This window comes from Pan troglodytes, chromosome 2 (genome assembly GCF_028858775.2).
Source record: "Pan troglodytes isolate AG18354 chromosome 2, NHGRI_mPanTro3-v2.0_pri, whole genome shotgun sequence".
Lineage (NCBI taxonomy): Eukaryota > Metazoa > Chordata > Mammalia > Primates > Hominidae > Pan > Pan troglodytes.
This window is the reverse complement of record NC_086015.1, coordinates 191,872,991-191,886,822: the sequence shown is the minus strand read 5'-3', so window position 1 is coordinate 191,886,822 and position 13,832 is coordinate 191,872,991. Positions and strand designations below refer to the sequence as shown.

Here is a 13,832-nt window from a genome sequence, read left to right as displayed (position 1 = left end):
GTTAAATTTCATTACTTGGTTTAAGACGGCTTCCAGGAGACCTCTCCATTATAAAAGTTCCTTTTCTCCTTTGTACTTAAGTCATCTGTGAGGTGATCTTCTGGTACCTCTCCCAGTACTTTTAAGCATACGATAATTATAATTCAATATAAATAAAACTGTTAAGAGTGATGAGGGGGTCCGCAAAGAAACAAGAACTATAATAACATATTCATGAATCATTCTACTTATGAAAAAAAAAAAAAAAGAGTGTCTTGGAAGCAGAGCAACATGACCACAAAGGAACCTACTCTGTTGACATCATTTATTTACATTTTGTTCACTCTCACTCCCAAGTACAGCCTGTAGTCTAGCAGGAGATCTACAACATGAAAGCACTTAATTACCTTCAGTAAATCAGCTACAGTTTAAATAAAAATTCCAGCATTAAATAGGCAAAGTAGTAAAGAAAGAGTAGGTGATGGGGTTTTGGCAGGGCTGAGAGGATAGTCCTGCGCAAAAGAGAAGTTATTTAAGGGAAGTGCCTGGCAATGCTATTTGCAGTCCAGAATAGGCCAAAGGTAAAACCCTGACAGAAAGCAAGAGAAGACTTTATCTATCGCTCTTGGGTCAGGCCCTGCTGATGCAAACACACTGCTATGTATTCTTTCTGCTCATTCTCAGGCAGACTTATGGACTCTCACATAGCAGCTCAGTCACACCCAACACAGTGCTGATATCTGCACTAAAATCCTTGACATCTGTGACTCTCTTGTCCTTCCTAGGAACCCGTGAGCCCCATGAGGGCAGAGCCTCTGCATTTGGGTGTCCTGAACACCCAGCACAGTAGCAGGCACAGAGAAGGTGCTTGAGAAATGTTTAAAGCACGGAACAATAAAGGACAGTTCTTTTCACTAGTCCTTTGCCTCTTGATTTCATCTTGCTGGTAAGAAGTGCATCCTGGCTCTGGAGTGCATGTTTTTAACCACTATCCATAGAGCAGTTCCCATGGCATGTGATCTCAATGTGCAAGGGCTCATTATAGACAATAACGTTCTTAGCCTTTAGCCGGACATTGACAGCCTTCCCTAGATTGGTCCTAACCTACTACATGAGCCTTATTTCCCAATATTTGCTACTTCTCACGTGGACACTTCACTCCAATGGTTTTATTTCCTGTTATGTCAAAAACTCCCCTCGTGAGAAATGACTTCACTTCTCTACTATCTTCCTACTTCCAAATCTCAATTAGCACAATTTTAAAGACTTACTCAAAGGCTAACTATTCCATAAATACTTTTCCATGCCTCTCTCTTGATTTTCTCTTTCCTTTTTCTGAATTCTCAAAGAACACTTGGTGAACATTGATTAAGTCACTTGTCACTTTCTGCCTTGTGCTTATAATATAACATCATAACTCTGCACACATATCCTATTAGACTATAAGAACTTCAAAGGTAAGACCCACATCTACCCCCACCACCACCTAGCAGAGCAGCCTGAATATTATCATAGGCACTTTTTTGTTTGTTTTCTACATAACGTAAATTTTCTTTAAATAATCCTGGCCTCAACTTATATTTTGTTAATTCTGTGTACCTAGAAGAGAATGCTCATCTCTTATTTCCCATCTGTCCAAAGCTAATCTCCACCATAAACACTCTTCTAAATATGTAGCCTGGCTAGCTTTCCCCATCTTTTACAGTGTGGTGTGTAAATGTACAGATCTGGATTCTAATTCAGTTCTGCAATGTATTAGCTGTTGACATTAGGCAAATTAATATTTCTGTGCCTTAATTTCAAAATCTGAAAATGATAATAGTATCTATTTCACAGGGTTATGTTTTCCTATAAGAGTGAAATGAGTTAATTCCTATAATGTAAATAAAATATAGTGCTGCCATATCATAAGCACTCAATAAAAGTCAGCCATTTTTCCAAATTCTCAAATGGTTATTCATCCCCATTTGGCAATGATTATTTACCAATGACATACGTTCTATTGTTGCTAGGAACTTAAACTTAAATTGAGCATTATTAATGGATTTTTAACGAGCATATCTTATGTCTTAAATAAACTATAAGCCCCAAGAGCATGGGAGAACCTTGAGTATTGTATTGAGCATATTCTACATGCCAAGAACTTGGCTAAGTGCTTTGTATAAATATTTCATTCATTTCTTAAAACAACAGTATAAGCTAGTTATTATTCCCATATTACAGATAAAACAAAACAAAAATGAAGGTTTAGAGGGAATAATACTTGTTCAAGTTTTCTAAGCTACTAAGTAGTAGAGCTTGGACAGTTCTTGAAGGGAAAGGTAATAATTTATATCTGTTTCCCAGAGTGTTCAATATATATTCATTCATGCAATTAGCATCTATGTTCAGTTTTTTTTTTTTTGTGGCAATATATTTTGTTGCTATGATATTTGAAGCATATATACTTGGTAAGTCAGCTTTTCCTTTTCAATAGGACCTAAATACAGAGACCTTATTTTTCACTTTTAAAAAATGTATTTTAGACCCCATTATAAACCCTCCTCACATGGCAATGACAAGAGCATTAATAAACTTTTTGTGTATTTTGATGTAACTAGAAACCTTCGTGGATTTTCTATGTTTTGTTTTACTGTTCTCCATGCATTGTTGTTAATCTCCATCAATTTATGTTTAGCTTTATTGTTATACTTTAAATTAAGGATGTTTGTACATTGAACTTATTACTGTTGAGAGAAATGCTAGAGAACATTTGCCCCAACCGTTGATATAGTGAGGTGGGAAATGGGGCTCAGGCAGATGGGTGACATGCAAGTATTGCTTGGCCAGCGAGGGACACAGAAGAGACCACAACCAGATGTTTCATTCCCACTCTTTTTGCTCTTTTAGCTAAGCTAAACTGCCACCCCAACACAAATAAAAGCCAGGGTTTTCATATCCTAATACCTCCTACTTCATCTACTGTGTGTTTTTGGACTGGTGTGGTCAGTTGACCTGTCATTACATATTCCCATATAGGAGCAAAAAAGACATGAAAATAGAAAATATTTGAAGAAGCAAAAATCCTGTGCAATTTCCCCATCTTTGTGCCTTTACTAATACTGTTCCCCAAATGTCGTTTCTCTATTTGTCCTTAAAGCAGTGCCACTCAAAAAGTGGTCCATGGATGGGTGTCTAAGAAATGTTATCACCCTGGATGAGATAAATACAGGAACAAAGGATTAATATTTAGAAACTAGTATAAAAATTTAAAAGAGTAATTTGTTAACAGTTAACTCTAATAATGATAAAATTTCATCTTCCATTTTGTTTTGTGTCTTTTATTTCCCTAGTAATTAATTTTAACGGACTCAACAAAAATACTGGTCTCCAACAGATTGGGAGGAAAATGGTCTTCTACCACAGAAAATGTGAAAGGCACTGGTTTAAAGGGCTCAGATTCAAGTGCCACCAATTCTTTACCAAAGTATTCCTGATGCTCCTAATAAATGGAGCTTTTAAAACTTCTGGCCGGGCGCAGTGGCTCACACCTGTAATCCCAGCACTTTGGGAGGCTGAGGCAGGTGGATCACCTGAGGTCAGGAGTTCAAGACCAGCCTGGCCAACATGGCGAAACCTCGTCTCTACTAAAAATACAAAAACTAGCCAGGTGTGGCGGTGGGCACCTGTAATCCCAGCTACTCGGGAGGCTGAGGCAGGAGAATCGCTCAAAACCCGGAGGTGGAGGTTGCAGTGAGCCAAGATCACGCCAGTATACTCTAGCCTGGGTGACAGGCTAGAGACAGGCCTCTGTCTCAAAAATAAATAAAATGAAATAAAATAAAAATAAAATAAAATTTGCAACAATTGACCTAAGCCTTCTCATGTCTTTTATCACTTTCTACCTAGACTAGTAATTATTTGTATGCTTGTCTTACCTCTTTCTGAACAATTTTAACCTCACTGAGGACAGGTTATGTGTCCACAGAACCTCACAATCGGCATATAATTCATAAATGTGCATTATATTCATGGACTGGAAGGATTAACCATTCCTAGTTATTAACAAGTTTGAAGAGGGGAAAATTAAAACTACAAAGAAAACATCATTTCTTGAACTGAGATAGAAAAAAAAATTAAGAGTACAATCTGGAAATTGGATATCAGACAATATCCAATTCCACATTTTTTACTTGAATCTTTAGACCAGTGAGAAATGGGAACATACACAGAAATCTTATTTCCGCCTAATGGGAAGCTAATAAGTTGTCAAAAAATAAGTCTTCTTTTTTAAAACAAAAAACAAAAACAAAAACAAAAAACAAAAAAACAGGGTCTCACTCTGTTGTCCAGGCTGGAGTGCAGTGGCACAACCACAGCTCACTGAGCCACAGCTCACTGCAGCCTCGACCTCCCAGGCTCAGGTGATTCTCCAGCCTCAGCCTTCTGAGTAGCTGGGACTGCAGGCACATGCCACCACACTCAGCTAATTTTTGTATTTTTAATGGAGACAGGGTCTCCCCATGTTGCCTAGGCTGGTAAAAAATAAGTCTCAACAATAAAATTTGTATCTAAGGAAACTCTAAGGACCACTGAAATTTTAGTATAAGCTAAGTAGACATCACACCTATGGCAGTCTTCCAAATGCAAATCCTACAATTACTTAGTTGTGCGGGGATGTATATCAACTCTCATGCATCTGGACTCAAATACTTTACCAGTGGAGCTGATAATAGTTCCAATTACTAAGGAAGAAAATCAGAGCAAGATAGTTACTTCAGACGTCAGCTCTAGGCCCCACTCACCAAAGTATTCGTCAGCAGGTGGATTTTCCATGTCATACAGCATCTTTTTGGTCAGGTGCTCAAGCTCATCCTCTGGGCGGAATGAAGGGGCAACTGACGAAGGCCCCAGTTGCCCTGAATGGCCACCCTGAAAGGCAGAAAGCACACAGTCCTTTAATTGCCACCTAGACCATCAACCAAGGCAGTCAGCCTAAACAAGCAGCGATTGCACTGGAGAGGAGAAAGCACTGGACGTGGCTGTCAGGAGACCTGGGTTTTAGAATTAGTTTTATCACTTATTCAGTGGCTAACCTTGGACACATCTCTTTACTCATTTGCCTTATCTAGATGAGTCATCTATCAGGCTTTAGAAATCCATGTTTACAATAGGAAGAATCTATTTTGTTCAACAATTGCTAAGTAATCACTATTTGCTGTTATACATTTATGAGAAAAATAAATTGAGTCTTTCTTTCTTATGAACCTTACAGTGAAGTGAGAGATACAGGCACATTAATAATTAAAGAAAAACAGCTGCAGAAAGAGCAAAATAAGGGCATAAGGTGTGACCTCTCGCATAGACCGCGATGGACTTCCTGAAGAGAGGGAGCAGAGCAGGCTAGGCCTTATTCAGCTAAAAGGGAGAAAACATACAGGTAGAAGTTTCTCACACTCAGGTGAAAAAACTCAAGCAGCATAAAGAGCTTGTGGAAGTTGTGTACTTCAGGACCACATATAAACTTTGAGATAGGAAATGAGATAAATCTTATCGAGTACAGGAGTCCAGAAAGCGAACATTTTGGTTCTAGTTCTTTTGTTCCAGTTAAGGAAGTTGAGTAATTTCATTTTTCCAGCACTGCAAACAGCCAGATTTCAGATAGTGATGATAAGTCAGTAGCATTGACACTGGGTTGGTGTTGAAATGGGTGGGTGAGAGCAAAGCTATGAGGATGTGAAGACATACAGAGCAAAATGATGGACTTTGGGGCTTTGGCGCGGCCAGGTTGGGCAGGGGGTGAGGGATCAAAGACTCCATATAAAATGTATAGTCTTTTATCCCTCATCCCCTGTACCCATATGGGACATGCTGGGCCACTGGGGCCTTTGTCTATTCCCCCTTCATTCCACCCTATGGGTACAGTGTACACTGCTTGGGTGATGGGTGCACTAAAATCTCAGAATTCACAACTATAGAACCCATCCATGTAACCAAAACTCACATGTACCCCAAAACATACTGCAATAAAAAAAAATAATTAAAAAATAAATAGGTGGGCGAGCCAGAATTATAGCAATGCAAGAGAATCAAATATCAATTGAGAGAGTACTTGAGATCATCAATGAAGAATAAAAAATATGTAAAAAAGGAATAAAGGCCATATACTAGATTTAAAGTAGCTTTGTGCTATGTGATTAAAAGGGAATTTATCACATTTTGCATTGCCTATAAATTTGACCATTTCTAATATCTCACCCCAACATTCTTAATAAAAGTGTGATAAAAACAGAAATGCTATTATTTAAATTTAGAACTGATGATGATGTCTGCCATGGGTAATGGGCAGAGATGTGGGTTGGGAATGCTCTTGCCTTGATATTTATGCATTGTTAAAATAGTTGGCCAAAAGGTTCTCTTTTCAGAATGTTTACAAGAGTAAGTTCAACAAAACTGAAAGCTACATATTCATTCTCCTATTATCTTCACTACACCAAGTGAGCTCTTGGACGTGAAAATCCTGTAAAGTACAAATCTCTGAACACATGTTATCATTCCCAACATTTACTACAACAACTCCAAGATGGTATTAATCATTTGTGTGATGTCTAAAGCGTTAAATGTCTTCTAAACATAGTCAAGAAGGTTGATTGGTACCTATTTGGCCTTTTCTCTAAAATAATTTTCATTTTTTTTGGTTTCCCAAAATATACAGACATTTGAAGTGCAGACACGCAGAAGGCTGAAAAGGCCAAAAATATTTTATGCTGGTCACTAACCTTAGCCTGAGACTTTATTGCATTGTTGAACAATTTGGATTAGAGATGAGACAGTGATGAGTAAACTATGGCATATGCTCAGGTTACAGACAAAAAAATTGAGTTGCTTGCCAGGATCTGAAGAACCATTATGCTAATCTCCTCTTTGTGAGACAGGGAAACTGAGACCCCCCCAAAAATCAGGGAGGGCTAGTTTTGATAAAGTCAGGACAAGAGCTCATCCTTGACTGACTTATTTATTAGCAAACATTAAAGGTTAAACTTAGGACCTCCTCTGAACTGTAAACATTACCTGTCATATGAGGATTAGAGAAGCTACTGAATTATTCAGTTATTCTTTTGTTTATCGTTTTATCCACTCATTCTTACAGGGTTTATTTTGTGTACCTTCTGTAAGAACCCAGGAGGGACATGAAGATATATTACACACAACCTTTGTTTTTGAGAGTTTTGCAGTCTAGTGGGGGTAAGAAACATGCACAAATGATTAATTATAAAAAGCACAGGTCGGGCGCAGTGGCTCACATCAGTAATCCCAGCATCTTGGGAAATCAAGGCTGGCAGATCACTTGAGGCCAGAAGTTCGAGACCAGCCTAGCCAAAACTGTGAAACCCCATATCTACTAAAAACACAAAAATTAGCCAGGTATGATAATGCACGCCTGTAATCCCAGCTACTCGGGAGGCTGGGGCATGAAAATCGCTTGAACCCGGTGGTACAGTTTGAGCCAAGATCGTGCCACTGCATTCCAACCTCGGTGACAGAGGGAGATTCTATTCCCCCCCCCCCACAAAAAAAGAAAAAAATTAAAAAAATTATATATATATATATATATATATATATAGCATAGTATATTGATAGGTATTTGCATAAATATGAATATTGGATGAATGGTTGCCAGTATTGTTAAACTTTAAATTGCATACATGTGACTTTCTTCCAGGAAAATTGTACAGAAGTACTCATACAAGTGAATAAAATTAAATGATGAAGGTTGGTCACAGGAGCCATATTTGAGAGGAGGAACAAGGACTAACAAGGTAAACTAACCAGCAAAAGAATCACCTAAATAGACAATGACAGATACGTACATTGTAAATCTATGGAACAAGCCTGCAAAGATGAACAAGACATGTTTCATAAAGAACAAATCCAACTGCAGAATAGGATAGAGTAACTACAGTTTATTTACAGATCTATATAAAGACCAGGTACGGAAATGTTAAAGGAGATTCTTTCTAGCAGGTGGAATCTTAGGGGACTTTCACTTTCTACATTTGTTTCTTTATTGTACAGCAAGTAGTTCTACTTTTATAATCCATGAATATAAATCTTTTTAAACATGATGACTTCAAGTGATAAAGATATGCTAGACATGACCCGCTATCCTGCGGCTTCCAACCCAGGCCAAGTGAAGGACCCTGAGAGGAGCACAGTTTCAAAGTTGAGACGTAGTTTGGTGTGAGTGGGAAAAACTACAAGTGGTTCAGTATTTCGGTCTGGACAGGTGGAAAAATAGGAAGGGTCAGTTAATTACTGCTTCCATGCCATGCTGAGACGTTTAGGGCTTCTCGGTGAGCTAGGGGCTCCAGGCCTTGGGTAAGAACGTGGACAAGTCTCAAAATCTAATGTGTTAAACTGTCTTTTGACAAAACAACAACAACAAAACAGGTATCTGTAGTGTACACAAAATTTACTTATAATTTCAAGAAGTTCACAGACCACAGGGAATATATTTGCATGTTCTCAATTAGGAACATCCAGGCATTAGAAACCACGGTAAGTGTTTTTAGAAGAGTGTTCTAATCATATTTAGAAAGTTCCCGCTGAAGTAGAGGGCGAATGGGAGAGCAGCAAGACTGAAATGAGATGGTGAGTTTATCTAATATACTGGTGGCCAGAGATAAAGGAATACATTATACGGCAGTATCGTTACGGCTAGAGACAGAGATTTGACTATGACCTTCACTTGGCATCCTTAGGTGAGCTTGTCAACCTTTCATAACTTCAGGTTCTCTTCTATCAATGGACTTGCCAGTGGTACCTCACAGTCTCTGTAAGAATTAAAGTGAGATAACCCACATTTCACGATAAATAGAGTTTAACTACTTTCAGACAATTGTAACAAAGAGGATCTCTTTGAATCTCTCAAACTGCCTCTGAGGGAGTGGATTATTACAGTTCAGGTAGTGGAATTGAAAATGAGGTTGGGAAGTGACCTACACCTTTTCTCCAGGCTTGCAATACAGGGAGACCTTGAGCCCAAAATATGGTGTCACCTGTCTCCAAGCGCCATGCATTTTTTCCCCAAGCAAACAATGCTTCCCATAGAGAGTGCTAGAAAAGTATAAAATATTACCTCTAATAATAATGGTGCGAGTTGTTTTAATTAAGCCAAACGACTCTTAGAGAAAACTTGATAATTCCTGTCTTCACTCTTAGGGTGGACCCTCAGAGAACAGACACAATTTATCATTGTCTCAACCTAATATCAGTTTCCCTTTCAATATAGACAAGGCAGCAAGAAGGCCGATCCTGTCCTTTATAAATCTAAGCCAGAAATTTAGATTCTACCCCTAGCACTTACATTTCAAGTACAAATCTAATTTCAAAGTACTTACCTTGTCAATATTTCACAGATTTTGAGAAAAACGTTATCATTCTTTTTGTTCTCTGAATACTCTATTTGCTCGCTATGCTGTTTCTGAAATAACACTTGGAAAGGCTATTTTCTGTTAGATTCTACTCTTTTATCTAATGCTAATTATGGATTCCTGTTTTTTTCTTATGATGAAAGATTCTGAGAGATCATTTCTTTCAGTATTTCTGAAGTTTATTTGGCTAGAGAACAGCCTCCACCTCCACTCCACGGCTGTCACTAACCCAGTGCAGAATACTTAACACCTGTGGAATACACAATGGAGAAACACAGGGTTCCTCCATTAAGAGTTGTCTCTTACACCAAATAAGACAGCTTAAAACTTTCAGTGTTCGAGCCTAGAAGTAGTAATCCAGTACTATTCTTACTGTCATAATCAGAGACCTACTCTAATACCTCTCTCTCAATAGGTTTAGGGCTCAATACCTCCTAAGAAAAATGAACAACTGTGTCCAACTTATTTGTTAATAAGCAACTTCTAGCATATTGTATGGGTAATAAAACACGATTGAATATTTGTGGTGGGAGGTGCTGAAAGGGAATAATTTGTGTTATTTTTGTCTCTCGTTTCTTCAGAAGTAGAAGTGTGAGTTGTATCAGCAACGTATTCACTGTAGCATATTAATTCCTCATATTTGCAAGACCCTTTTCAAGGTGCCTACTTTCACAGATGTGAAATCCCAAATGCCTACACAACAGCCCTGTAGGACATGTAATCCTATTTCTGGATGAGAAAATAGAGACTTAAGAAGATAAGTGAGCAACCTTGTAGAGGTACCGCTGCTTAAAAACAGCAGAACATTGAAACTGGGGTGTGCTGAGTTGGGCATACTTCTTCAGGGCAATGCCTCTCGGGGTTTTGATATCATTGTCTCCAAGACTTTCTAGTTCTCTTACTGTGCGGCAGTTTGGATTTTAGTCTGAGTCTATTATCTAAGCAAAGATTTCTTTTATCAGAGCGGAGGTTTGCTGCTAAATAGCAAAACAAAGACATTGTGAAGCAAACCTTTCTCTTAAAAAAAGACATTCTTGTAAGTATCAATCTTAATCACTAATATGTTTGTTTCTGAAATACCCGAATCTCTTACTAAAGGCAAATTAACGTTATATGATCCACAGGTGAGTTACTGAGCGACAGATTTTAGAGGACTCCGTCAAAATTGTCTTAACATAAATCTCCTAAGGGATTACCAAGTGCCAAGAACTGTAAGTATAAAGACAAATTATTCAGAGATCCTGTCTCTAACAACTCACATTTTGGGAAGAGAGAGACATGAAAATAGGCAATTACAATAAAGTCTAAGCTCTAAAACACACGTATGAATTCAGTGTTCTGAGACGGAAGAAGGCTGCCAAAAAAAGATGACCTGTAGTTTGATCTTGAAGAATAAATTGGGTACAACAGCCGGAAAAAAAAAAAAAAAAAAAAGAAGAAGAAGAAGAAAAGAAAGAAGGAAGAAAGTTAAAGGCATTTCAGGAGGAACATGTATATCTAAAAAACTGTTAAGAGGAAAGGCTGGGCGCGGTGGCTCACGCCTATAATCCCAGCACTTTGGGAGGCTGAGGGAGGCGGATCACGAGGTCAGGAAATCGAGACCATCCTAGCTAACATGGTGAAATCCCATCTCTACTAAAAAACAAAAAATTAGCCAGGCATGGTGGCGGGTGCCTGGTGCCTGTAGTCCCAGCTACTCTGGAGGCTGAGGCAGAAGAATTGCTTGAACCCAGGAGGCAGAGGTTGCAGTGAGCCCAGATCACATCATTGCATTCCAGCCTGGGTGACAGAGCGAGACTCTGTCTCAAAAAAAAAAAAAAAAAAAAAAAAAAAGGGAAAAAAACAGAACTAGGATGAGAAAAGAGAAGTAAGATATGGTCAATGCCAAGCCTGTTTTAAGTAATGGGAAGTCATTATGAGATTTAAAAATGGGAGCTGAGTTTTTATGAAAGTCATGCTTCTGAAGTAAGTGTATTGGCAAACATCTTCTAACACCAAGGCCACTGACACTTTCAAAAAAAAAATGCAGCCAGATATCGTGGCATTCTGAGCAATTTAGTGGCTAATATGCTTTAAAAAGGACTGATGTTTACTAAGCATGGCAGAGCCTGCTAACTGCTCACCAAAATCCATTTCCTCCTCTTGCTGGGCACACTGCTAGACTACATTTCCCATGCTCCTTGCAGTTAGATGTGGCCTTGTGAGGCACAGGAAGGATGGAGACTGGGCCCTGAACTACCACATGGAGATAAGTCACTCACTGGCCAGGCTGACCTGCCTTACGGCAATACAATATGCTCAAAGGTTAATCGTTGAAAGTCATGGGAAATTGAATGCTTTATATTCTTTCTATGTTTCTGTATTTTCCTTTCTTAAAATAAAGATTTTTTTTTTCAGCTGAAAATTATCTAAAACTGGTTCTTCTTTGCCATTCCTCTTTTCTTGCTAGGGGCCCAGGTGACTGTCATTCAAGAAAATACTTAATATGAAGCCAAATTTACAGCCAAATCTGGGTCTAAATCCCTGGTAAACATTATGGGTGGGACTATGCAGTAATGAAGACTTGCTTCTGAAACAAAATATACACATGAATAGGACCCTTGATGAAGAAGGAAACTTCACTAGATTAAGAATAACATACATAACAGTATCTGTCATATTCGTATAACACTTCATGTTATTTGATTATACATTTACATAGAAACCCATAAATACAGAAGACCTAACTATTCAGAATATCTTTAATCTTAGTTCTGCCTTTAAGTTGTCCAGTGATTTTGCTCAAATCATTTCCATTTTCTGAGCCTCAGTTTCTTTATGTGTAACATGTTATTTTCAAAGCTTCCTTTGGTTCTACTCTATCATTTTTTTGTGCCCATTTGTGCCCATAGTATGCAAGACACATATCATTACCAATCTTTAGAGTGAAATCACAGATATTCATATTTACAGATCCTTTGTAGTCTATAAAAATAGACACACTGAGTAAGTGGAAACCTCATTATGACAGAGATTTCCATTTATGAGAGGACTTAAGCCAGTTGTCAGCATCCCCTGAAACATCCAGAACTTCATTCAGCATTCTGAATCTGAGTAAGCAATGGGCAGGTCACAGGGTTTCTGCAGCCTACTGAACTTTCACTACACTTGGGGCATGAAATCAAGAACACACAAAGGTTAATCACCTTATCATCCCACTGCCCCTTTTCTGAGTGGAGAAGAAAAATACCATCATCCTTTCTAAAGGAAAAAGGAAGCATGGGAAACAGCCCGCACTAAGGTGCAAATGGCTCCCAGGAAAACACCACACCATCTTGCATCTTTGTTACTACAATTTACCTACTTTAACCTGTGTGCTAAGGATCCAATTTACAAAATGGATACCCACTATCTGTCGCAATGTCAGCCCCCTGAGTTCCTCTGGGGCTGACCTTGGCGTGATCATTTTTCTTTCTTGAGTGCTTACCTGCTGTTGATTTCTTTGTTACATGGTGTTAGATAACTCAAATTTACTGCAAATCTGAACCTTACCAGAAAAGCACCGCTCAGGCGGATAAAACACCGGGAAAAGGCAGCCAAGATATTCGAAAAGATTACATGATAATGAATACTCTATCACTCTGGGTACCAGAGCTGCTCATTTTTCTTGTCCATTTGTAGTGATGTACAAGAGGTTCCTTCCCTCAGAGGGAAAATAACTTCAATTATGTGTTCTTGAAAAAAAAGAAACATTGAAATTATCTTCTTTTCAAAAGGTAGAATTAGCCCTGTTTTAGAGCTGAAAGCCTGCCAGAAAAAATATATTTCTGATATTTTCGTTCTTTTCCCCCCTTCTATTTAGCTGTGTCAAGTCTGCAGTTTGCAATTTCCTGTGGCTGCTTCTACTTTTTGACTCTCACTGAATTATACTCTACTCTCAACATCTCACTGCTTAAATGGAAGGAGAACCCCTTCTGGCCAGGGGCAGATGATTTGCTGGATACCTCTTCTGTTTCAGGTTAAAAGCGATGGCCACAGAGAAGGAAAGAAGTGGAAGGTGGATACCTGACTATCTGAATTGAAATCTTCTAAATGAACACTCCTCACAGCTCCTTGGGATTAGAAAAGCATGCTCTTGGTTCTTCTATTCTTATGTTCCATTTTATTGAAGAATGAATTTTAAGGACACAAAGAGGAAGACCCAGAAATTTTGACTTTAAAAGTTTGATTCTTGCTTTGAAACTCATCCCAGTTGATCTTCAACTTTCGAAATCTTGATTTTCTTAAAACCTCTACTTCCTCATATTCCCTTTCTCATGCCGTGCATCGATGCCCATAAAATGCCTTTTCTTAAACCAAATTTGGAGTCATAGCCAAGGATGGATGATTCTGAATTACAGACAGGAGGAGTTGTTGGAAGAGTTACTGCAGCTGGGAAAAGGCCTGGGCATCCAGTCAGGG

General features: G+C 38.5%; 1 protein-coding gene across 16 annotated transcripts in view; it reads right to left on the bottom strand.

Moving 5' to 3' along the window:
* Nucleotides 1-13,832, bottom strand: part of LPP (LIM domain containing preferred translocation partner in lipoma) — a 726,282-nt gene that overhangs the window by 166,756 nt on the left and 545,694 nt on the right. For all 16 annotated transcript variants that reach the window (XM_016942488.3, XM_063807418.1, XM_009446998.5 and 13 more), the window contains one exon: nt 4,764-4,890. In XM_016942488.3, the coding sequence (XP_016797977.1) occupies nt 4,764-4,890 (127 nt within the window). The remainder of the gene's footprint in view (nt 1-4,763; nt 4,891-13,832) is intronic.